Source organism: Lentinus tigrinus (assembly GCF_003813185.1).
Source record: "Lentinus tigrinus ALCF2SS1-7 unplaced genomic scaffold L226scaffold_12, whole genome shotgun sequence".
Lineage (NCBI taxonomy): Eukaryota > Fungi > Basidiomycota > Agaricomycetes > Polyporales > Polyporaceae > Lentinus > Lentinus tigrinus.
In genome coordinates, this window is record NW_027137921.1 from 253,472 (window position 1) to 274,436 (window position 20,965).

Consider the following 20,965-nt stretch of genomic DNA (forward strand, 5'->3'; position numbering starts at 1 on the left):
GGATGACCAGTGGAGTAGCTGGTGGGGTATGCTTCGTCAAGGACGGGGTATATGCTACGCGTCGAGGGTGAAGTCCTATGGAAGCTGCACTTAGGGGGCGAAGGTCGTCAGGCCTTGGAGGTTGTTGGCATCTGTATACGAGTATGTGAGTCGGTACCGCACACTCGGAACCAGATAAGTGGAGCAATAACGCACTGATGGTGATGCCCGCAGCCTTAGTTGGGCCCACGAGGTTAAGCGCAGTTTGCCTCAGGGCGAGGCCAGGAGAGTCGATGGACAGGACATCGATGGATGTGGCGTTAGCGGCCAAAACATATATGAAGCTGAAGAAGCGCGAGTCAGCATCTTCTACGGGGAGGACAGCGGCTCGGTACCCACTCCTTGCCGTTGACGGTAGCAATATCGAGGTCGAGCAGAGCAGATCCGGGAGTCAAAGGGAAGCCCTGTCGAACACGCAATCAGTACGGGGTATTTCGCGGCCAATCGCACGCCGACACGTACCGCAACGACGGAACCCTTCAGGTTGTCATCGACATGGACTTCTGTTACGATGGCCGTGCCGATATCGGTCAAGTAGAAGTTGCCCGTCGCCTGGCTGTGCGTCGCCCAGCACGTAGCGACCTGACCATCGATCTTGACCACCGAGTTCTTGCTCGTGTCCTTGAGGTCGACAATATCGAACCCAACACCCGCATCCGTCGCGAGGACCGCGTTCTTCCCCGGAATCACGCTCATGCCGAACGGCAGGAGACCGCCCTTAGCAGGAGCGACCTTCTTGAAGTCCGCGGTGAGCGAGCCATCGCCGTTGACGCCCCAGACTGCGAAGAAGCCGGCCTTGTCCGGGGTGCCCTTGACGGACACGATGAGCTGCTGGTCGTCCTCGCTGAACACGATGTGGCTGGCAGTATTCGCGGGTCCCTCGGGCGGCGTCGACGTCTGGAGGTCGTTGGTAAGCAGACGCAGTCCGTTGACGATCGCGATGGGCCCGAGTTTCTTGTCAATCCGGTAGCAGTTTACACCGTTCACTAGTCCGCCGTTGAGCACGCAGAAGCGGTCGCCGTTGCTGTTGAATGCGACAGAGATGGGGAACTCGCCCTCCGAGGAGACAACGTCGCCGATGGGGTTTATGTCCGTTGGCTCCTTCGGGTTGATCGAGAACAATGCGACGGTGTTGGAGCCAGCCTGTGGGGGTTAACAGGTCAGGTGAAGGCTAGAGTTTAAATGCCGCCATGTCCTAACTGACGTTAACGGCTGCTAAGACCTTCCCCTTCTTGGATGCCTTGACGGCACCCTGCGAGAAGAGCGCATCGGGACCATTGGATTTGCCATGTGAACCACGGCCACCAGTCTCAATTGCATTGTCGAGGTTCTACAACACTCATGAGCAGAGGACATCAACTACCCTGAGTGGAACTTACCAAACTACCGTCAGCATTGATGCTTGCAGCGATGATGCGGTTGACATCCGGTTCATTAGTGAGGACTGTGCAAAAATGGGTAAGCGGGTTTAAGCATCCTTGTTTGAGAGGTGATTGCCTTACAGTAAACAGCGCCAGAGGCATCAAGCTTAGTCTTGCCCATGGCCTTCTTCGTCCCGGTGCCCGCCCGCCGCTCGAGAGGGGCAGCAGACACAAAGGAAACGGCGGCGAAGACGGCGGTGAGGAGCGCTGTGGAGAACTTCATCTTGACTAGTCGGATTAGTAGAGAATACGGTCGTGAACGAGAGTGGGGGGCCGAGCGAACGTGTGCGTCGTAAACGAGAAAGAAAGGAAAGAAAGGTAGTAGCAAGATGAAGTGAGCACAGCTCCGAAGGAGAAGGGACCAGCAGCTCCGCGCACCCAGGCGGCGAAAGGGAAAAGGGAAAATGCGAGGGCGGAAAGGAACTGGAGAGACGGTCCGCGGCCGAATCCATATCCCTTATATCCCCGCTCTCATGTGCATGCTCGAGGACCAATACCGGTACCTAGAGTCCCTCAGTGCATCGTTCTGATGGAGAGGACACACCCACCTCGAGCAACATCAACCCCTGGCGTCAGCGCTTCCCATGCCGCCTTGTCGCCTCGGACACCAGTGCTGTGTTGGAATGTGTGCCGGGGGGCGATGAAGAGAGGCATCAATTATCAACTAGCATGGGCGCTGCTGGCCACACGATCGAACCGTTCGGGCCGAAAGATATGTTTAAAAGTTGCAGCATATAGCGAGTGCATGACTAGGGAAGGTGCCCCTAGGCGCAGACGCAGCCTCTGACCATTTGCGAGCCATAAGGTAATCGGGGATTCAGGGGATGGGAGGATATATGTGACGGGCGTACATCAAGCGTTGCGGCCGAAAGCCATCTGCCGTCCCGAAGTTGAAACGGACAAGGTGATATCATCGGCCCTCTCCCTTCCCGGAAGATGGAAGATACGACATACAGCTTGGTGAACGGTAGTCAGAGATGGTCTCTAGAGCGAGTAGAGATAGACAAAAACACATACCAATGTTAGATGACGGACTACCACGAATAAGTTCGCAAAATTGAACATACTCGCGCCGACATTCAGATATCGCCGCCCACGGTCGTATGATGGCCAGAGATGCAGAGATAGATGCGCCTCTGCCCTGGGGAATGCCGCCTTTGTCCGCCCGGTACGAATGGCATCTGTCTGACACATCGCGCATCCAGGAGCTCGAACTGATTGCGATCCCACCTCGGGCGCCGCAAGTTCACTGGGGCGGGATCCCTCGTCTGGATGCATGTGCACGCCCTGCGTACAGCTTCGGTTCTGGACCTTGCGAGTCCGTGTGAGAGTGGCAAGGCACCGGACTCAAAACATTGCTGAACATGCCTCTACGGGTATAGCGGCAGGATCTCGCTGGAAACCTAGACATCAGCACAACGTGAGCTCCTTTGACTGGTATCACATACATTCTCAGAGTCCTTGTGAGACTGTCAGTGTGGCCGTCGCCGCCATCAATACGACGTGAGCACTGCCCCGTGAGAAATGCAACCGACTGTAGATGACCAGCGCGACAGACGAGCGTCGATAGCAATGTAAAGGCGACAAGGTGCGATAGTGTCTCGGATGGAATAGATACATAGCACGTCAAGCGAACACTGAAGCGAAGCCGACTGGGACCCCATCACGGCCAGCAGTCGGTTGATCGTGGGCGCTGAAGACAACTTGAACTTCGAGGACATGTATGCAGCCGGGCCAATGGCGACTGAAGCTGGTTGTGCTGTGAGCCATAATTGAGCCTAGTGTTATAGAGAGCGCAAGTACCAATGCGATAGAGAATATGCTGAAGGCGGCAGCAGACACCTTAGTTCTACACATCCAAGTCACCGCGCCGGTAATCAGTATGGGGCCGCGTGGCAGCCACGCGAATACCAATCGCGACTTTGTCGGCCATGCTCCGCGCGTCCAGCAGGAACTCCTGCATGTCGACGGTGCAGAGATCCTGCATTATGTACAATGCCAAGTTTTCGCATTCGACCCGCGGACGGCAACATGATGGTACCTTACTTGCAGTGCCCCGAGCCGAAACATGCCGCTGGCAGATGCGTCCCTCGACATCATCGCGGCTCGACGGCATAACAGCCATTCTGAGAACCACTGGATAGCAATCGGCTAGTGTAAGAACCATACTGGCATATGTAATAAGCATCTTCCAAAGCATCCTTGGATCACAAGACCTCGTCAACAGCAAGCAATAATGATATGATACTTCAGAAAGCGTACATCTTTTGGGATACATGACAACCGCAGGATACCGATACAACGTAGTTTGCCTTGTCACTTTTGTAGCTTGACAAGCGGACACCTATTCAGTGGGCCAGACGAGGCATACGCCTTCGTCGCCTGCGCTGACGACCACACCGCCTCCAAGCCCTAGCGCCGCTGCGAGGACAGGTCCAGTATGACCCTTGTGTTCCCGTACCAGCGTTCCTGTGCGGGCATCCCATGTGCGTAGTACCTTGTCAGCGGACGCCGAGACGATGAGGTGCCCCTTGGGCGTAGGAAGGTGGTGCAATGAGGTTACAGCGTCCTAGGGAGGTAAAAAATTAGACGCTAGCCGCAGACGACAAAGCAAAACGTACCCCATGCTCTAGCGTCGCACGCAGCCTCATCGTGCTTAGATCCCATATACACGCCTTTCCATCCGTCGCGCCGGTAACCACAACACCGCCAGACGCATTGGAAGCGCCACCGGACAGCGGTCCGGGCGGTGCGAGCTCGACGAACTCAACAGCTTCGACGCTCTCGCCCTCCTGGTGACCGGCGAGCGCGCCAACGACCTCACCCTTGTTCAGGCTGACCACGCGAACGCCTCCGGACGCTCCACCGACGACTGCGAGTGTAGATGCGGGGTTGACTGCGAGGGACGTGATACCGTCTAGCGCAAAGCGTCCGTCGGAAGGAGTGAGCTTGAAGACTGGGGTTGGAGAGCGCGGATCCCAGAAGATCAGAGTTCCCTCCGCGTCTGCCGTGATGATGCGCTTGCCGTCTGGTGTGAAGTCGCCACATTGTACGGGAGCGGTGTGACCTGCGAACACCTGCATGGTGTTGCCAGATGGGACTGGGAATGCGGATGAGAGACTGGGATGCACGAGGCTAAAACAAGACACTTACGCTGCCATAACCATACCGTTGAATCATTAGAACCTGAAAGGAGAACGTTGCCCTTCGGATGCCATCGCATCCACTAAGTAGCCTTATTAGTCCATAACAAAGACAGCGCGATCAGGAGGCTCACCATGACTTCATCTGGGCCCGTCAACTCCGTTATGAACTCCCACCTGTCATAGTTGTCCTGGCCCACTCTCTTCCATACCCTGACCTTTCCATCCATGCCGCCCGTTGCGATATACTCCCCATCCGCGCTGAACGCGACAGAAGTCACGCTATCCGTGTGCCCGGTAAGCTTCACGATCATCATGCCCGTCGTCAGGTCCCAGATGTAACCAAGGTCGTCCTCGCCACCAGACGCGGCTAACGGGGCGGTGGGATGTGCGCATACCGCGAAGACTGAGCCTTTGTGAGAGGTAAATTGCTGCATCGAGTTGTCCTCCCATATGATATCGCCAAAGTTGCCCAGGCCAGGGACGTCTTCGGTAGGCTCCTCCTCATCCTCCTCCATGGGTATGTCGCCGTCTTCCGCAACTTCGATGAGCACGTCGTTTGGGTCGATGAACTCGTCCTCGCCCTCGCGTCCCTCCTCACCCTCCTGGAAGTGGACGTCCTCCGCGCGTTCCGCCGCCATGCTGAGTCTTCCGGTTGGTATCAGAGTAGTGTGAGTGTTGTTGTGCCGGCTGCTTGAATCTCTCTGGACTTTATAACGCGAGGGAATCGCAGGAAGGCTGAGTAAGTAAACAGAGCAGCTCTTGCTTTGTGAGCAATGACAGAGCATGCAACATACAAAATCTCGCGAAATCCTCGATCGGGATCTCGGATCGGATTAGGCGCCCTTGTCCGGTCCCGCAGGTTCGCTGTGCGGCGTGCCTGCCACGGCAGCACAGTCACGGTGAGCTCATGTTGACTTGGACTGTGTTCCTTGGTACGGAGGTACGTTTCGTCCCCGCAGAGTCCTGTTGACATCCTGACGACTTTCACAATTCCTCTAGAGTAATGCACGTGATCGTGAGCTGAAGTTGAAGTTGAAACTGGAGGTGGGCCGTGGCACCCTCGGTGGCACGCGGCAAGCGGAGGCGCGATATGCTTTCGCGATTTGATGTGCGGCCCCGTTGGGCGTGCCTCAAGGCCTCTCGTGAACGTCATCTACGCCGCCAAATCCTCGCCGCAGCGCCCGCGAGATTCTGCCATGGTCCTTCCAGGTCTGGGAATTTATCTGATCCCTATACGATCGAGGATTGTTTTCTCAACTGCACATGGAAACGTGTTCCCCCAGATTGTCTCAGTCAGACAGCCGACGATGGCTCGATGGCAATCGCAAATGATCAGAACCCAGAAGTGTTGGAGCACCCACAGTCGATAGCTGACCTGGAACTCGAGGCGAGGCGCGACAGCCAACCACACGACGATACAGATGATGATGTGCGAACATTCTACCGTATCGGACAGCCTCGTTCCTTTAGTTCACAGCTGACTAGTCTATATAGCTCGAGCCCACTGCGACGGGCACTCCGCAGGTCTCCCAACCCCACGCCTCAGGTTCCCATCCCACTCCCGCCCTATCTCCTACCAGCTCTTCTTCTGACTCCCCTGACGACGAAGACGACTTCTTCTACGATATGACCGAAGACATCTTGCGCCCCTTGCGCGTCAAGGGATTCTCCCCTGAGGACGGCCGCTGGACTACCAAGTACCCCTCCTGCGATACACCGGTCTTCGCTCTCCGCCTCGTCTCGTGGAATGTTGACTTCGTAACCCCCGATCCCGCAGGCAGAATGGCCCGCATCCTCCACCACCTGCAGGACTGGGTCCTTATGGATTGTCCAAAACCATCTTGCATTCTGTTGCAAGAACTCACAGAGGAGAGCTTCGAGGCTCTCCTCGAAAACACCTGGGTGCAGGAGCACTTCGTGATAACGCCGCCTAACACGAAGCGATGGCAGGCCTCATACGGTCTCGCGACCCTCGTCTCTCGCCACGCTCGTGTGCGCAACGCACAGATGCTCCAGTTCCATCGCACGACCATGGGGCGGGGAGCCATCTTCGTCGATGTCGAAATGTTCGTCCCCGGCTCCATGGGCGAGACCCGCATCGTCCGCATCGCCAACACGCATCTCGAGTCGCTCCCGGAAGGAGAGCGGTCCCGCCCAGCCCAGCTCCGCGCTATCGCGGGTCTATTGCGTCAGAAGACGGTTACAGGAGGAGGGGTGGTCGGTGGCGATATGAATATGATTGGGCCTGCCGATCAGGACATTCATATTCGCGCCGGGCTCGTCGATGGGTGTGTGAACCCAACGCTCGATGATTACACGTGGGGCTGGCAGCCGCCGACGTGGTTCCCTCCGGGGCGACTCGATAGGTTCTTCTTTCGCGAAGACGGTATCGAGTGGCGTGCCACTCAGGTGATTGGGAGAGACGTCAAAACTCAGGGCACAGGGCAGTGGGTCAGCGACCACTACGGACTTACGTCGACCATTCATTTAGCTGCAGCGACCAAAAACACCTGTCCTGAGTGTACTAGGCACTAGGCACTTCGTTTTCTCTTCTTTGCTGTGATCAGTTGTGCTTGTTGTCGTACGTCTAGCTATGCGATCCGTGCTGTACGCGTATTTCTTCTGTTCTGTACTATGCTCCTTAGGCTCGTTCACCCTTAGAACGGACTTGGCTTCGAAAATAAGTCAGTGCTTGCCAGCTATCCTGATGCCGACGTACTCCTCTGCTACCGCGGTATTGCATGTAGTCAGTAGTCCTCGCGTATTATATTGAAACCGTTGCTCTCGCCTTGAACTACGTGTCCTGCCTTTTCGGGGTGTGGCGGCAGTAGACACTCGAGCGCTGTCTCGTTGACATCTTTACCACAGCTTTACCACGACTGGTGTTCTTACCGCAGCACCCGCGTTCTTCGTCATGCTGCAGTCGCATGCGTGCCTCTGTCCTGGTCAGTGGCGTGCTGCACAAAGGGCGTTGTATCGCGTGGCCTCCCCAGCGCTGCAGCGAGCTGAAGCTTGCCAGAGCTCTGTCATCATCGCCGCGGTGTCGACTTTAAAGCTAGCTGCATCCGAGCCGTGCCTCCATAGCTCTCAACTCTCTTCCATCTTTCTTTTACCCATCACGCATGAACATCGAACTTGAAGACCTTCGATTCAGCGCCACCGAATGCGATGTGAAACGCGCATTCGCAGCTATTCTCCATCAACCACCCTTCTATGAACCCGATGCCAAGAAGGCACGTCGCATGTACGTAGACTGTATGCTGTTTGCTTGTGAAGCTACTCACGCGATACACCGCCAGCAACTTCGCCGTCCATCTGAACAAACCCCGCAATGCTCTCCCCAACAATGGGACTGCGGTCCTAACGATCCCTGACCAGCAGCTGGGCGAGCGGTTTCTGAGAGCCGCCGTCAGGTCTGGGGGAGAGCGCATACAAATCCTTGGCAAGACTGTGTATATCAAGCGAGGGCAGGAGAGGCCTCCCAAAGGTCTCATAGAAAGACTCAACAAGACGCCCTATGTAGACCCCGACGAGGAGGCAGACCGCATCCGCAAGATGGATGTCATCCGGGATTTACGTATCCTTGTGGACGTCGTCCAATTTGGAGTGTACTTCCGCCACCCCAGGGATAGCCGTACCGCAAACCGCACCTTCTCCATCGAGCATGAGATCCGCCGGGAGGAAGCCTACGTGGGAGAATTGACGTATGACTACAACCACAAGCTTCTGAGGATCGAGGTACGCCGTGCTCAGGTCCGATGGACAACACATTGGTTGACTAATCCCGGTGGCAGTTGGGTGACTACATCAGTGAGAATACGTCCGACCATATTGTCATCGACATCGCGAACATCAAGAAGAGTGCTTATGGCAAAGGGAAGGACGGCCTATACCGTAAGAATTACATCTCTTACTTCTGTGTGCCGGTCTGACTGTTGCTTCATGTGCACAGACGTCTGTCTCGAGCTATACACTCCCCCGCGATTCGAGCGACAACTCCGCTATCGCCACTTTTCCGGGGATTTCAAGAAGGATCGTAAATACAGAGAACGCCTGACCGACCTTGGTCAAGAGCATGCACAGATCGCTCACTACGCATGGCAGCTGCGTTTCATCCTCAGCGAGTCACGAGGACGCCAGGATCTCTGGACGATGTGCGAGGAGGCGGGAATTCACCCTCCACAGAAGGCGGACATCCCGGCGGAGTATGGTGGGTTCTTCACCAAAGAGGAGCTGGAGCTGTCCCGGCAATGGATCCGCTCGTTCGAGTGGCCAGTACGCCTCCAGCTCGAAGCGCTCCTACGTAATGGGCTCGCCAACACAGGGGACATCTTCCTGATCCACAAGCACGTTGAGAGACTGGTCCAGGAACGGCCCGCACTGGCGGCTGACTTCCTACGCCGTTTCTCGGAAAAGGTCAAATGCAGGGAATCAGGAGTTTCGGTGCTCCAATGCTTCGAAGATGCGCTGGAGGCCGAGGAGAGGGACGACGACCGTCTTGCGGAGTCCGGGTCAGACTCGTATCGCTCGAGAGGCTTCGTCCAATGCGCACATGCCATCGTGACTCCCACACGTATCCTGCTGGAAGGACCGTATGACACCCAATCAAACCGCATTGTTCGCAGATACTTCAAGTACCGCGACCACTTCGTGCGTGTCGAGTTCCGGGAGGAGGACGGGCTTTTGTTTCATTGGCCTGCCGATGTACGTTCTTTTCCTCCTCTCAGTGATATTGAAGGTGTTTACCAATCGTTCATAGGTCAACGGGAAGGCGCTCATCGAGAAGCGGTTTGGGGACATCTTGAAGAAGGGCTTTGAGATCGCAGGTCGCCACTTCCGCTTCCTAGGATACTCGACGTCGGGCTTGCGCGAGCACTCGGCCTGGTTCATGAGTGAGTTTGAACATCCAGTCGACGGTCTCGTCACTGTGGATGGCATCCGCCGGGATCTGGGGACGTTCGAAAACTGCATACGAATCCCTTCGAAGTATGCCGCGCGCATCGCACTGGCGTTCAGCGGCACACACCCCTCCGTGAAAATTACTCGCGACCAATGGGATGATCGACTCGAGGACCTCGGAGAGGAGCCTTACCAGCACACGGACGGCCAAGGCGTAATCTCGAAGGGTCTCCGTGACAAAATTTGGGATGTGCTGACTGCGGCTTGGCCTGACAAGAGGAATTTGGTGCTCAAGCCATCCGCTGTGAGTTCGAAAGCTGTATTCAGCACAGATGGAGTGAGCTGACATTATCAACAGTTCCTGATCCGTTTCCTTGGTACGTTTGCGATGTGTGACCAACTAAGAATTTCGTGCAGTTGACGGGACATGTTTTCAGGTTTCAAGGGTGTCGTGGTTGTTGACGAGCATCTGGAAGGCATCTACATGAGGCTCCGCCCATCGATGCGCAAGTTCAGCGCCACCGAGAAAGATGAACAGGAGGCCGAAATTGAGATCGCGAAGGCATTCTCTCACCCGCAGACTGCGCGGACGTGTCGGTCAGTTCCACAGCTCGTTTGCGGCGCATGTAGTATGCCAGCTGACCACCAATTTCAGACCACTGGTCGCAGTGTTGGAAGACCTTGGCATCCACAAACAGCGGTTCATCAAGCTGCAAGAAGAGGCCAAGAAAGACACAATCACCGCAGGCGACACAATCACCGGCATGGCCGAATTGTTCAGGGCGCACGACCTGGGCAACGTCTTCGGCTTGCAGCGGACGTTGCAACGTCTCGAGAAGGCTGGAGTGGGCACGGTCAAGGAGAAACCTGAGAAAGCTAAGTACACGCTAGACAATGATTTTATCAAGTGCCTCCTCAAGTCCGCACAGACCCACATCCTCCGCGAATTCAAGCACGAGGCGCGTATTCCCATCAAAGACGCCCACCAGCTCGTGGGCGTTGTCGATGAGGGCCCGGCGTGGCTCGAAGACGGAATTAAGGATGTGTTTTGTCTTGAAGAAGGCCAAATATTCGGTAAGTTCCCGAGGTAGAGCATGCGAAGTTCAGTAAGGTGCTGATTCAATGATCTCAGTTTGCGTCCAGGCACCGGATTCGGACAAACCTGTGTGGATCGAAGGTTAGCCTATCTCAGAAGCGGCCGGCATCCGTTCTTGCTTACCGGTGCATGAAAGGACATGTGTCGATCTCGCGCTCTCCTCATATACACCCCGGAGATGGTATGCACATCACATCGGCTCGTGAGGACATTGCTCATTCGCATTTGCATTTGTACAGTTCAACGAGTGTGGGCAATCGGCGCACCGCCAGACGACGTGCCATGCTTCTTCCGGAACTTGCGCAACGTCGTGGTCATGCCCTCTGTCGGTGAGCTTTGTGTTCTCGCTCTCGCTGTCTGGATGAAGGCCTTGACCAAGCATTTTCAGGCAAACGCTCGCTGGCATCAATGCTGGCCGGAGGAGACGTCGATGGGTGCGCATCGGTACTCTCTACTAGCCCTTGCGCAGACGCTGACATACTCGATGCTCCCTAGGGATGAGTTCTTGGTGATCAAAGACCCCAGTCTGCTTCCAACAGAATTTCACGAAGCGGCAAACTATGAGGGCACGAAACCGATTAAACTTGATCGTGACAGCACCATCGACGATATATGCGACTTCTATGTCGAGTATATGCAGTCGGACGTCATGGTAAGCTGGCGGACGTTTCGGCCTGCCTTGTGCGGTGACTGAATGTACAACAGGGTCTCGTCGCGGACACACATTTACTCATTGCGGGTGCGTATGTCTACTGCGCGAACTGATACGTTTTGAGGTGCTGACGTTCGACACGTTGATACTTCTAGACCAGTCGAAGGCAAGTAGAGCATATTCCTCTACTGGTACCTTGTCTAAACCCCAGTCCGTCACAGGCCGGCGTCCTTGACCCCGACTGCATGAAGCTCGCACAACTCTGCAGCCAGGCCGTGGACTATCCGAAGAACGGCGTCCCAGTCAATATCGACGATCTCCCCAGGCCGTACATCCGCGCAAAGCCTGATTGGAAGAAGGTACGCGACTCACAGAGGTGTCATGAGTTTCCCCCGCTCACCAGGCCACAATCATGCAGAAAGAGGACAAGGACGCTCGTCCGGGCGACTACTATGAGTCTGACCGCGCCCTTGGCGAGCTCTTCCGCAACATCAATGTGGGAACGTTCGAAGCCCCGCCGTCTTCCTACCCGAACGGGGCCCCGCTCACGCCCATCTGGGAGGAGCCCCTGTCGGACAACATCTCGAAGGCCCTGACGAGGGATGTCAAGCGCTACCTCCACTACGTCGAGAACGAGGAGGCCGACATAGCCGAGATCGAGCTGCTGTTCCGATACTATGCGCGCGAGCTCGCGTACATCTGCCTCACGCACGCGCCCTCCGAGAACACGGACGTGCGCCTGAGCGAGGAGGAGGTCAGCCTTGGGGTGATCCTGGCGCAGTGCTCGCAGCGGCGGTGGAAGAAGGGCCGGATGCACCGGATGCGCGAGCACGTGGGGCAGCTGGTGAAAGATGTCAAGGAAAACCGCCGTCGGGGACTGGGCGTGCCGTCCAAAAGGGAGAAGAGCGAGGAACCGAACCGGGAGGACATCATGCTTGCGCTGGCGAAGGGCTGGGTCGCATGGGACTTCGGTATGAGGAACCGAGGCACCTTTGGCGCGAGGAGCTTCGCTCTGATTGGACTCGGGGTTGTGTGCGGAATGCTGGAGATGCTGGAGAAGCTGGATACCCGTGCGAAGGCTGCCAAGTCCGGATCTGCGTCTGAGTAGTTAGTTCCCTATCCTCGTGTCGCCATGGCTGGACTTGTGTATCTGTCTCTCGTATGGGTCTATTGTTCTTTTGTATTTGTAGTGTACAAGTGTGTGAAGTATCTCGTCGAATGTCTACTGAGCGTGTCACAAAACTTTGGTATTACTGCTGAGTCGCCGACTAGGGCGATGGGGATATATGACTTCGGGGAGAGTGTCGCATCCAGGGCGAAGTAAGCTGCGTATTGCCGGAGTTCGACGCGGTCACGGAGCTGCGGCAAGCCAGGAAGACCTGAGGAAAAGGACCGCAGCTACGAAGCTTGCGCAGTAACTCGTTCGTTCCTCTGTAAGGGCTCGCATGCCCGTTCAGGTTCCACAGGGTCCGAACCGACCGTTATCGTTGGCAGAATCCTAGACAGATGTACTCTACTCTGGTGTACTCGGCATTTCTCATGGATGCCTTGCAGGATCCGCGCGAAGGCAACTTGTCTCCGAAATGATGGTGAGAGACAGCTGAAGACCCCGCGATTTCAATGTTTCTGCATAGTAATGAGGTCGAACACATGGAAGAAAGCACGTTAAAGACTCACGGCGGAGGCAATCATGGACGAGCACGCCCTGGACACGCACCGGCCTTAACGGCTTCGTGGAACCGCTGGCCAAGTAAGCGATATTTTTAGTGCTGTTGTCGAGGATGAGAATGGTGGTTGATCGAGAACGTTCCTGTGCAGGCCCGGGGCGTCGCGGCGAGATGCGTCATGGAAAGCATGTCAACAACGCGCTGAACTTGGAGCCACACAGCGTGTTCTGCAGATGACGTCCTCCTCTCGCCATAGGGGTTTAATTATACAGGCTGTGATTTGCTCATGACACCTCAATTTTTGGGCTCCTAACAATGCATCGGCATCGAGGTCCCGGGCGTTGTGGCCGCGCTCGCGTCATGCCTGCATGAAAGCTCGCTGGGCGCAGGCGACCGACAACGACCACGAGCACGATACAGCCGACATGGAGCACGAGACGTGGAAGGACGAAGCCAAGCTGGCCAGAGCTTGCCGACGCGTCGGCTTCCCTCTGGGCGTGCTAAACTGTGATCATCACGGCCCGGGCCGCTCATGTAGCGATTCTCGGCCGCATGCCCAGAATGTTCCTCGTACTGTGCCCGCCCGCCGTTTGTGCGCTGCTGCCCGACGTCGGCGGAGGGCAGCACGGGGACTGGGTCCGCAGAAAGCTCGCAGGTGGACGGTGGGTCGACAGCGCAGCGCGAACGGCCTAGAACCGAAGGACGGGAGGATGATACGAGGCCAGGACTCCAAATCCAACGAGAGCGTGCCTGCGGGGGGACCAAACAAACACCGGGCAGAGCCGCGCGTATATAAGACCGACGGGCGTTGACAGGCATCTCTCGCCCGTCTCTCTCGTCTCGCTTCCCACAGGCAAGCTCGTCGTCCGCCCGCTCTGTCCACCATGAAGTCGCTCTCTGCTCCCCTCGTCGCTGTTGCCCTCCTCGCTGCTGGTGCCTCGGCCCAGTTCCAGATCAACACCCCGTGAGTCTTCCCCCTCGGCACCTGACAGCCTATCGACGCAGCCCTCACCCGTTCGCTTGTTAGCAACCCCCCGACTCAGTGTGTCCCGACTCAGTTCACCTGGACTGGCGGAACTGGTACGTCTTCCCTTGTCTTTATGCGAGAACAAGCCGAGTTCACGCACAGTCTGCTTCTCCAGCCCCCTACTTCTTGGTAAGTTCGATTTCCGTGCAGCAAATGCAAGTCACGCCTGACGGCGGGCGTGCTTTGTTTCTCTAGGCGTGAGTATTCCCTCCAAGCATATACTTGGAATATCTTTGGCTCACGTGTGTGTGTGTGTGTAGCATCAACCCTGGAGGCGTCACCGGTGCTGCTGCTCTCCAGCAGTACTCTGGCCTCACCGGCACCTCCTTCACCTGGTCCACCAACATCACCGCAGGTACGTCCGATTCATTCTCAGCTACGAAGCGTGTTTCTCATCATGCCCTCTCTTCAGGTACTTCCATCGGGCTTGCGCTCACTGATGCGACTGGTACCACTGTCCAGTCTGCGCCCGTCACCATCCAATCTGGCCGTATGTATAAGTCATACTCCTCATCCTGATGTCATATTCTCATGTGTGCGCGTCTACAGCCGACAACAGCTGCTTGACTGGTGAGACTTCCGCCACTGGTACTTCCACTGGCACTGGCAGCACTTCCGCTGCCACCTCCGCTACTGGAACGACCTCGGCTGGCACTGGCACGACCTCCGCCGCCGGAACCTCTGGCACGGCCACCAACCCTGCCTCTGGTACCAGCTCCAGGGCTTCGGGCACCAGCTCTGGTTCTGGTACTGCCACTGGTTCCGGCTCTTCGACGTAAGTCACCTGCTGCACTGCTCGTTTAATACCATGGACGCTGACTCGGTCTTAGGTCCGCGAGCGCGACTGGCGGCTCGGGCAGCAACGGCGCTGCTTCTAACGTCGCTTCCGCAGGCATCGTCGGCGTCCTCGGTGCTGTCGCTGCTGCTCTCCTCGCTTAAGCGCGCATGAGTTCCCTCGTCGGCCGTCGGGCTCCAAAACGAGTAGATTGCACGATTTCGGTGTCACGTTCCGAACTGCCACTGTGCTGCCACACAGAGACATTGCCTCAGGCCACCCCCAGACCGATAGCCCACTCTCTTTCCGTACGCTATCATCTTATCCTGTCTCCTATATTCCCATCTCTACCTACCTTCTACCGGTCCGACCTGTACTGATCCTTCTAATGATCACTTTCGTCGCGCGTAGTGCCGGCTTCAGCTACACGGACTGTTGTCGTCTGCGTCTCTCTACGTAGTTGTGTTTCTGTTGTGTTCTTTGCTTTGCGTTGAACCCTTTAGGCTTCGTAGGACCGGTGTTGTAGCTGCATATATACCTGCAATGAACGCCACGATCCCCCTCCCCTGTCGAGTGTGAGTTGCATGTACGCTATCGGGTAATGTATGCTTCTTGCATTTCATGTTCGAGGGGCGGCCCACTTCGCCGTCGATGAGGTGCAATGACTAATTACTGAAGACGATAGCATTTCCCGAACCCCTCCAAGCTGTCAGTACATGTCAGTGCTCGATTATGCCCTCAAAAATGCTCAAACTCCAATGTTTCAATTCTGGATGAGCTGACTTCAACTTGCGAAACTGAGGCGTTGCAGTGAGGCGCGGGTGACACATGTGACGCGACGCGTCCGGGGCAGCTCGACGCGTCGCAAGATCCACGCCTCGCCTCTTACCATCCCTTATCTGAGTCTGCCTCCCACTTGCCCTTCTAGTATCCATCTCAGCTGATTTCCTTCTATCATGGGGTCATCACAGGAAGCTCCTGAGGAGACACCTCTGGGCATCCCATCCATCGCCGACCCATCCGTCCCCCTCACGGACTCGTACACCTACCACTCGCCGACGCCGACCGAGGAAGGGCCGTATATTCTCGGGGTCGACGAGGCGGGCAGAGGGCCCGTGCTGGGACCCATGGTGTACGGCGTTGCGTACTGCCCGGTGTCGTACAAGGAGCAGCTGGAGCAGCTTGGGTTCGCTGGTGAGTGGCTGGCTGCTCGACGCGTCTCGAGTCAAAGATAGCGGGGTGAATGTTAGTGACACGGGTGCCTGCGGTTAGACTCGAAGACTCTGACGGCGCAGGTGCGCGCGAGTCTTTTGGAAACGTTGGGCTCCGACCCTGCCAACCTCGGCTGGTCCGTCCGCGTCCTCAGGTGCGCAACGCATTCTCTCCTCTACGAAGAGACGCATGTCTGACTTGGCCCACTTCCCATCTTCCAACTCCCATCTCACCCGTCCCATCTACCAGCCCAAAGTCCATCTCAGCAGGCATGCTCCGCCGGCCGCCCACGAACCTGAACCAGCAGGCGCAAAACGCGACGGTGCTGCTCATCCGCGAGGTGCTCGCGCGCGGGATCCAGCTCGCGCACGTGTACGTCGACGCGCTGGGGAAGACGACGACGTACGAGGCGTACCTGTCCGCGCTCTTCCCGGACATCGGGTTCACCGTGCAGGCCAAGGCGGACCAGACGTTCAAGATCGTCGGCGCGGCGAGCGTCGCCGCCAAGGTCACGCGCGATGCGTGGATCGAGGGGTGGGTGTATGAGGAGGATGCGCCTCCTCTGCATCATCCCTTGGGCTTTGGGGGTGGGTTGCAGTCGAGGTTCTTCAAGGAGCCGGAGGGGGAGGATGTGAAGATGGAGACTGAGGAGGTGGGTTCGGAGGAGTTCAAGAGCGAGGGCAAGTGGGTGGAGAAGACGGGAAGCGGGTACCCATCTGGTGCGACTATGTCCGCTCTGGATTAGGTGGACCTCGTTTACTGACCTTCACCAGACCCCAATACCCAGGCGTGGATCAGGAACTCTTTAGAGCCCACGTTCGGGTACCCATCCTTTGCTCGTTTCTCATGGGCGACGATCAAGGTGGTCCTAGAGAAGGACGCACATCCTGTCGAGTGGTACGTGACCACCCTCGTTTACTTGGTACCAGTGCGTTGACGCATGCTACGACAGGATCGACGACGGCCAAGCCACAATGATTCACGCATTCGCCAGTGCAACAGGACGCGACAAGGATAGATGCATGGTAACAAAAGACCTACACCTCACCAGTGTCGGCACGCTATAGCATCGTTCATCCACCACGTCGTATGATATATACCCATTACATCAACCCTGTCCATCTAGTGTACATGTACTGTAATCATATATGTATTTCTAGCAATGCCGCATGTATGGGCTCCGAAATCCCAATACGACCATGCACAGAAAACGCGAGCTGTCTGTCGTCAGAGAAGGCTCCTACCGCCTCTTGGGCGGCGGTGTGCCCTGTGGCTCCCCAGCCGCCTTCCGCTTGTTGCCCAACCCGATGACGACCTTGGACCTCTCGGCAGGGACAGGCGTGCCCTCTTTCGGTGTCTCGGTCTCCACGACAGACGCTATCCGTGAGAAACCTGGACGGGGCGCGGGGGACCCGTTCGCCGAGGTCCCAGGAGCGGGGCTCCCGGTCGCCAAGGGCGCAGGAAGGGTCATGAATCCGGTCGAGTCGAGCTGCGGGGTCGCGTCCTTGCCAGACTGCTTCTTCTTGTTCTTCTTCTCCGTCTTGCCCTTCGAGAGCGGCTGGGTGTCGAAAAACTCGGCAGCTTGAGGAACAGCTCTGGCAAAACAGGTGGTCAGCATACAAAGATATATGTAGTACGACCAGGGCACCGGGGATGCCACTCACCCTCTGTTACCGACGGAGAGCACGAAGTGCGCCTGGCCCGTCTTCTCCTGGCGGATCTGGAACGCCTGGTTCATGCTAAGCGGCGTGTCGCCGCTCGCCATCGCCTCCTTCTTGCGCTCCTCTGCGATCTTCTTCAGCCGCTTCTCCGTCTTGGCCTTGCCCGAGCCCTTGCCGTGGAACTTGTGCGAGAGCGCCTTCCACGCCTCCTTGGGCGTGAGCTCGCGCCCGAACTCATCGTAATACACGATGTTCACGTCCGGCTTGTAGTTCTTGTACGCCTCCAAGTTCTGGCGCGCCTCCTGCTGCTCCCGCACCCTGTTCTCGTACTCGCGCGTCGCCTGGTCCTTGTTCCCGCCCCGCATCTTCGCGCGCTCGAGCTCCCGGTGTGCAACCATCCGCCGGTAGTCGGCCAGCCAGAGGTCGCGCTGCAGCTGCACGCGCTCGCGCTCTGCTTGGTCTGAGCTCGGTTTCGCGAGGACGCCTTGCTGCCGGAGGATGTTGAGAGTCGCGGCCATGCCCTGCCCGAACGTCTGCTCGACAGAGGTGCCGACAGCTATGTCTGTCTCGCCATTCGTCTGCGCCTGTTCCGCCTCCTCGGTCATCTTGATGGCGCTCTCGATGGCATTGAGCATGGCCTCCTCATCCTCCTCTTCCTTCACAATCACCTCGCCAGCTTCTAGTTCCTCCATCGGGTGGTCGCGCTCCTCGGTCTTTGCGCGAGCTGGAGGTGCTGAGGGTTGTCTTGACGGTTCTCGGGACGCAGCGCGGTTTACGGACGTCTCCACGGGTTCCTTCTTGACGGCAGTAGGGTCGTAGGTAATGGCACGGACGAACTCGGAGGTATCGTCTATGGTCAGACCACCTTCGCCGTCGGCTTCGTCGTCATCCACCATGATAACGTCCCTGGCTTCTGACTTCGCGCGTTGCTCAGCAACTAGATAACAAGCAAGATCAGGGGCCATTCTGGTTGTGCAGGAGGGACACGTACTCTGCTTTGCGATCTCTTCGGGGGACATTTTCTTCGGCTTCTGGAGCTTTGCGCGTCGAGAGCGTGCAAGAGCAGCTTGCAGCTCGTCATCGTCTACAAAGTTGGCATCCAGATTACGTGGGCGAGGAACGATGGGCTTCTCGTCTACCTGCATCTGGTCTTCGCCATTCACTGGGGGTATGTCCGATTCTTCAGCGTTGATACGACGGGATGGGCGCTTCTTCTTTGTCTGCAGACAGCACGTTGGTGGCTACTCCGTCGAGGATAAGGTGAATACGTACCTTGGGCTTCTTAAACCCAATATCACCAGGCTGCAAGTAGTCGGCTGACTCCAAGTTCTCTGCGAGGCATAGTCAGTGGGTGTGAGTCAACGGAGCTGCGGTCACATACTGGCATAGTCAATAGAGAGTAATGACTTGTTAACGGAGACGCTTCCCGTACCCTCTTCCTTCTTCTCGCGAGAGCTCAGCGTAGAACTGCCAAGGCGGAAGCCCTATGTACTGTCATGAGCGGAAGTTAGAGTAAGACAGGTCAAGTCAGTTCCTCACCGTTTCCTTCGGGCCTTCCAAGAAATCATCGTATTTGGATAACACAGCTCGCTTCATACCTGCGGCACCGGGAGCAAACTCCTCGTCATCGTAGCCTGTGTAGTCCCGTCGCTTGATCTTCATTTCCTGGTTCTTCTTCTCTTTCTCCCTCTCAGCCAGGTCAATGTTCTGAAGCTCGTCCTCTAGGAACCTTTTGTGAGTCTGGGACCGAGCCAACAACACGGAAAAACACACCTTCGTTATCCAATATACGACTATCCTTGAGCGTGAGGATGCGAGCCTCGCCTTCCTCCATTCCCTCGAAGTCATGGCTAACCTTGAGGCCCTCAAGGTCCTCTGTTAGGTTAGCGTCGTAAGTGGGGGGCATTCATTCGAACGAAGAGACAGACGCACTCTCGGTGTAATCGTCACCTTGGAAGGCCTTGTCCATGGCCTCCAACTCCTCCTGTCGCTTCTTCGCCAACTCCTTCTCCTTCTTCTTGCTACGCTTGATCCACTTCAGGGTGTCGTCTACATCCCCGTCGACATCACCGAGAGTTGTACCCTTGAGCTTTGCATTGAGCTCCCGCTTGTTCCTTACCCTATAAACAGCGCCGAATGAGCATTACGCTCTTGCCGTACGCGGTACGGCCTGAGCTGGCCAGGGGAAGTAGAAGCATATGTGGTGGACAGTCAACAGAAGAGTACTCACTTCGCAATGCGGTCTTGGATCGCCCTAGAGAGAAGAGGAGAATGAGCACATGACGACGCTGCGTCTTGCATGATACGTACTTGGTTTCACGGTCCTTTGCCTCCCGCTCGCGCTGCTTAGCATAGTTGTCCTCTGCTTGCTTCTCGGTGTCGGTAGCGGGAGCCTTGTCGTCCGTAAGTGGCCTGAGACCAAGAGAGATACGGATCTTGTTGGTCTCCTCCAAGCTGATGCTCTCTTCCATAGACATGGCTGCAGTGAGAGGATAGAAACGAGCAGGGATGAGGGAAGTAAAGCCGGAAGTGGCGGAAGGAGGCAGAGGTGCTGCGGGCCCGAGGTCGTCGCTAGCAGTGACAAACAGGCGCCCATGTATGGGAATCCCTGGGGAAAGCCAATCGCGAAATTCCTGCCATGCCTCCTCGCAGCTACAGTGGTCCCTCGCTCCCCCAGTCCCTCCTCGAGGAGATCGCAGGGAAAAACAGTGCGTCGCGACTGCATCTATTGCTTTCAATTCACTCCACTAATAACTTTGTACAGACTCCGCCCACAAGCACAAGCGCAAGGGTGGGCAGCAGCTATCGAGAAAAGAGGCTCGGAAGCAGACAAGAGACGGCCGTAAGCAGCGCAAAGCACAGTACTTCGCGACCACACCAGTCCACAAGCCCCAGCCCAATGGAAAGAGACACGCGGAGGAGGACCATGCAGACTCGCCCCAGCGCAAGAAGGCGAAGTTGAATTCAGTCCAGTCTACCGCTGTCCCTCAGCAACTTCCTGCAAAGAGCGGGATTAAGAAGGAGAACTCTACGGTTGACCCGAAGAAGAAACCTAAGACTGCACTCGAGAAGCTGGTCGAGCATAGCGAAGATCCAAAGCCGTCGAGACGGCCATCGAAGACTTTGTCCAGTGGGCTTCCTCGTACCGCTAAAGAAGAGGAAGAGGATGCGTACATTGAATACCTGGAACGCAAACTTGGTTGGGTGAAGGGTGGCAAACGGACTGCCAACTATGGTCTTGGAGAGGAGGAAGACGGGCTTGACGGTGCGTGCACCTGCTTTTGCGAGATGGGTTCGGTAGACTCATTGAGAGCCGTTCGTCAAGATTTACTTCGAGATCTGGATACGTTGGAGACAACGTTGCCGGCAG

At 56.6% G+C, this 20,965-nt stretch overlaps 8 protein-coding genes across 8 annotated transcripts; 4 read left to right on the forward strand and 4 right to left on the reverse strand.

Annotated features, from left to right (window-relative positions):
- Positions 1–90: 90 nt before the first annotated feature.
- Positions 91–1,683, reverse strand: L226DRAFT_463342 (uncharacterized protein; the record flags this gene model as incomplete). The annotated part of the gene is made up of 7 exons (XM_067675785.1): positions 91–131; positions 196–323; positions 379–443; positions 502–1,182; positions 1,244–1,369; positions 1,419–1,483; positions 1,542–1,683. The coding sequence occupies 7 exons, from the start codon at positions 1,681–1,683 to the stop codon at positions 91–93; spliced, it is 1,248 nt and encodes a 415-aa protein (XP_067535351.1).
- Positions 1,684–3,804: 2,121 nt separating this feature from the next.
- L226DRAFT_463002 (ribosome biogenesis protein Sqt1) lies at positions 3,805–5,244 on the reverse strand (the record flags this gene model as incomplete). Its single annotated transcript, XM_067675757.1, has 4 exons — positions 3,805–4,029; positions 4,082–4,560; positions 4,614–4,686; positions 4,738–5,244. The coding sequence occupies 4 exons, from the start codon at positions 5,242–5,244 to the stop codon at positions 3,805–3,807; spliced, it is 1,284 nt and encodes a 427-aa protein (XP_067535352.1).
- A 392-nt stretch (positions 5,245–5,636) lies between these two features.
- On the forward strand, positions 5,637–7,395 carry L226DRAFT_535010 (uncharacterized protein). Its single transcript, XM_067680803.1, has 3 exons — positions 5,637–5,815; positions 5,890–6,035; positions 6,101–7,395. Exons 1-3 carry the CDS (start codon positions 5,713–5,715, stop codon positions 7,139–7,141), a joined length of 1,290 nt encoding a protein of 429 aa, XP_067535353.1. The 5' UTR covers positions 5,637–5,712; the 3' UTR covers positions 7,142–7,395.
- Positions 7,396–7,481: 86 nt separating this feature from the next.
- L226DRAFT_552949 (RdRP-domain-containing protein) lies at positions 7,482–12,491 on the forward strand. Its single transcript, XM_067682898.1, has 17 exons — positions 7,482–7,850; positions 7,906–8,344; positions 8,401–8,500; positions 8,559–9,310; positions 9,366–9,809; positions 9,864–9,882; positions 9,943–10,102; positions 10,161–10,579; positions 10,638–10,682; positions 10,738–10,782; positions 10,841–10,930; positions 10,990–11,035; positions 11,097–11,253; positions 11,307–11,340; positions 11,409–11,419; positions 11,475–11,612; positions 11,672–12,491. The coding sequence occupies exons 1-17, from the start codon at positions 7,729–7,731 to the stop codon at positions 12,359–12,361; spliced, it is 3,711 nt and encodes a 1,236-aa protein (XP_067535354.1). The 5' UTR covers positions 7,482–7,728; the 3' UTR covers positions 12,362–12,491.
- Positions 12,492–13,125: 634 nt separating this feature from the next.
- Positions 13,126–13,942, reverse strand: L226DRAFT_65310 (uncharacterized protein). The gene has a single exon (XM_067687123.1). The coding sequence runs from the start codon at positions 13,737–13,739 to the stop codon at positions 13,230–13,232; it is 510 nt and encodes a 169-aa protein (XP_067535355.1). The 5' UTR covers positions 13,740–13,942; the 3' UTR covers positions 13,126–13,229.
- L226DRAFT_560454 (uncharacterized protein) lies at positions 13,542–15,321 on the forward strand. Its single transcript, XM_067683365.1, has 7 exons — positions 13,542–13,884; positions 13,948–14,000; positions 14,063–14,078; positions 14,208–14,302; positions 14,360–14,437; positions 14,497–14,722; positions 14,778–15,321. The coding sequence occupies exons 1-7, from the start codon at positions 13,805–13,807 to the stop codon at positions 14,884–14,886; spliced, it is 657 nt and encodes a 218-aa protein (XP_067535356.1). The 5' UTR covers positions 13,542–13,804; the 3' UTR covers positions 14,887–15,321.
- A 290-nt stretch (positions 15,322–15,611) lies between these two features.
- L226DRAFT_613041 (ribonuclease H2 subunit A) lies at positions 15,612–17,130 on the forward strand. The gene is made up of 5 exons (XM_067686463.1): positions 15,612–15,916; positions 15,995–16,088; positions 16,184–16,653; positions 16,708–16,831; positions 16,887–17,130. Exons 1-5 carry the CDS (start codon positions 15,679–15,681, stop codon positions 16,999–17,001), a joined length of 1,041 nt encoding a protein of 346 aa, XP_067535357.1. The 5' UTR covers positions 15,612–15,678; the 3' UTR covers positions 17,002–17,130.
- L226DRAFT_486652 (SART-1 protein) lies at positions 16,982–20,072 on the reverse strand (the record flags this gene model as incomplete). The annotated part of the gene is made up of 10 exons (XM_067677165.1): positions 16,982–17,529; positions 17,599–18,532; positions 18,587–18,815; positions 18,868–18,926; positions 18,977–19,079; positions 19,135–19,316; positions 19,369–19,470; positions 19,528–19,715; positions 19,826–19,849; positions 19,906–20,072. 10 exons carry the CDS (start codon positions 20,070–20,072, stop codon positions 17,175–17,177), a joined length of 2,343 nt encoding a protein of 780 aa, XP_067535358.1. The 3' UTR covers positions 16,982–17,174.
- Positions 20,073–20,965: the final 893 nt, after the last annotated feature.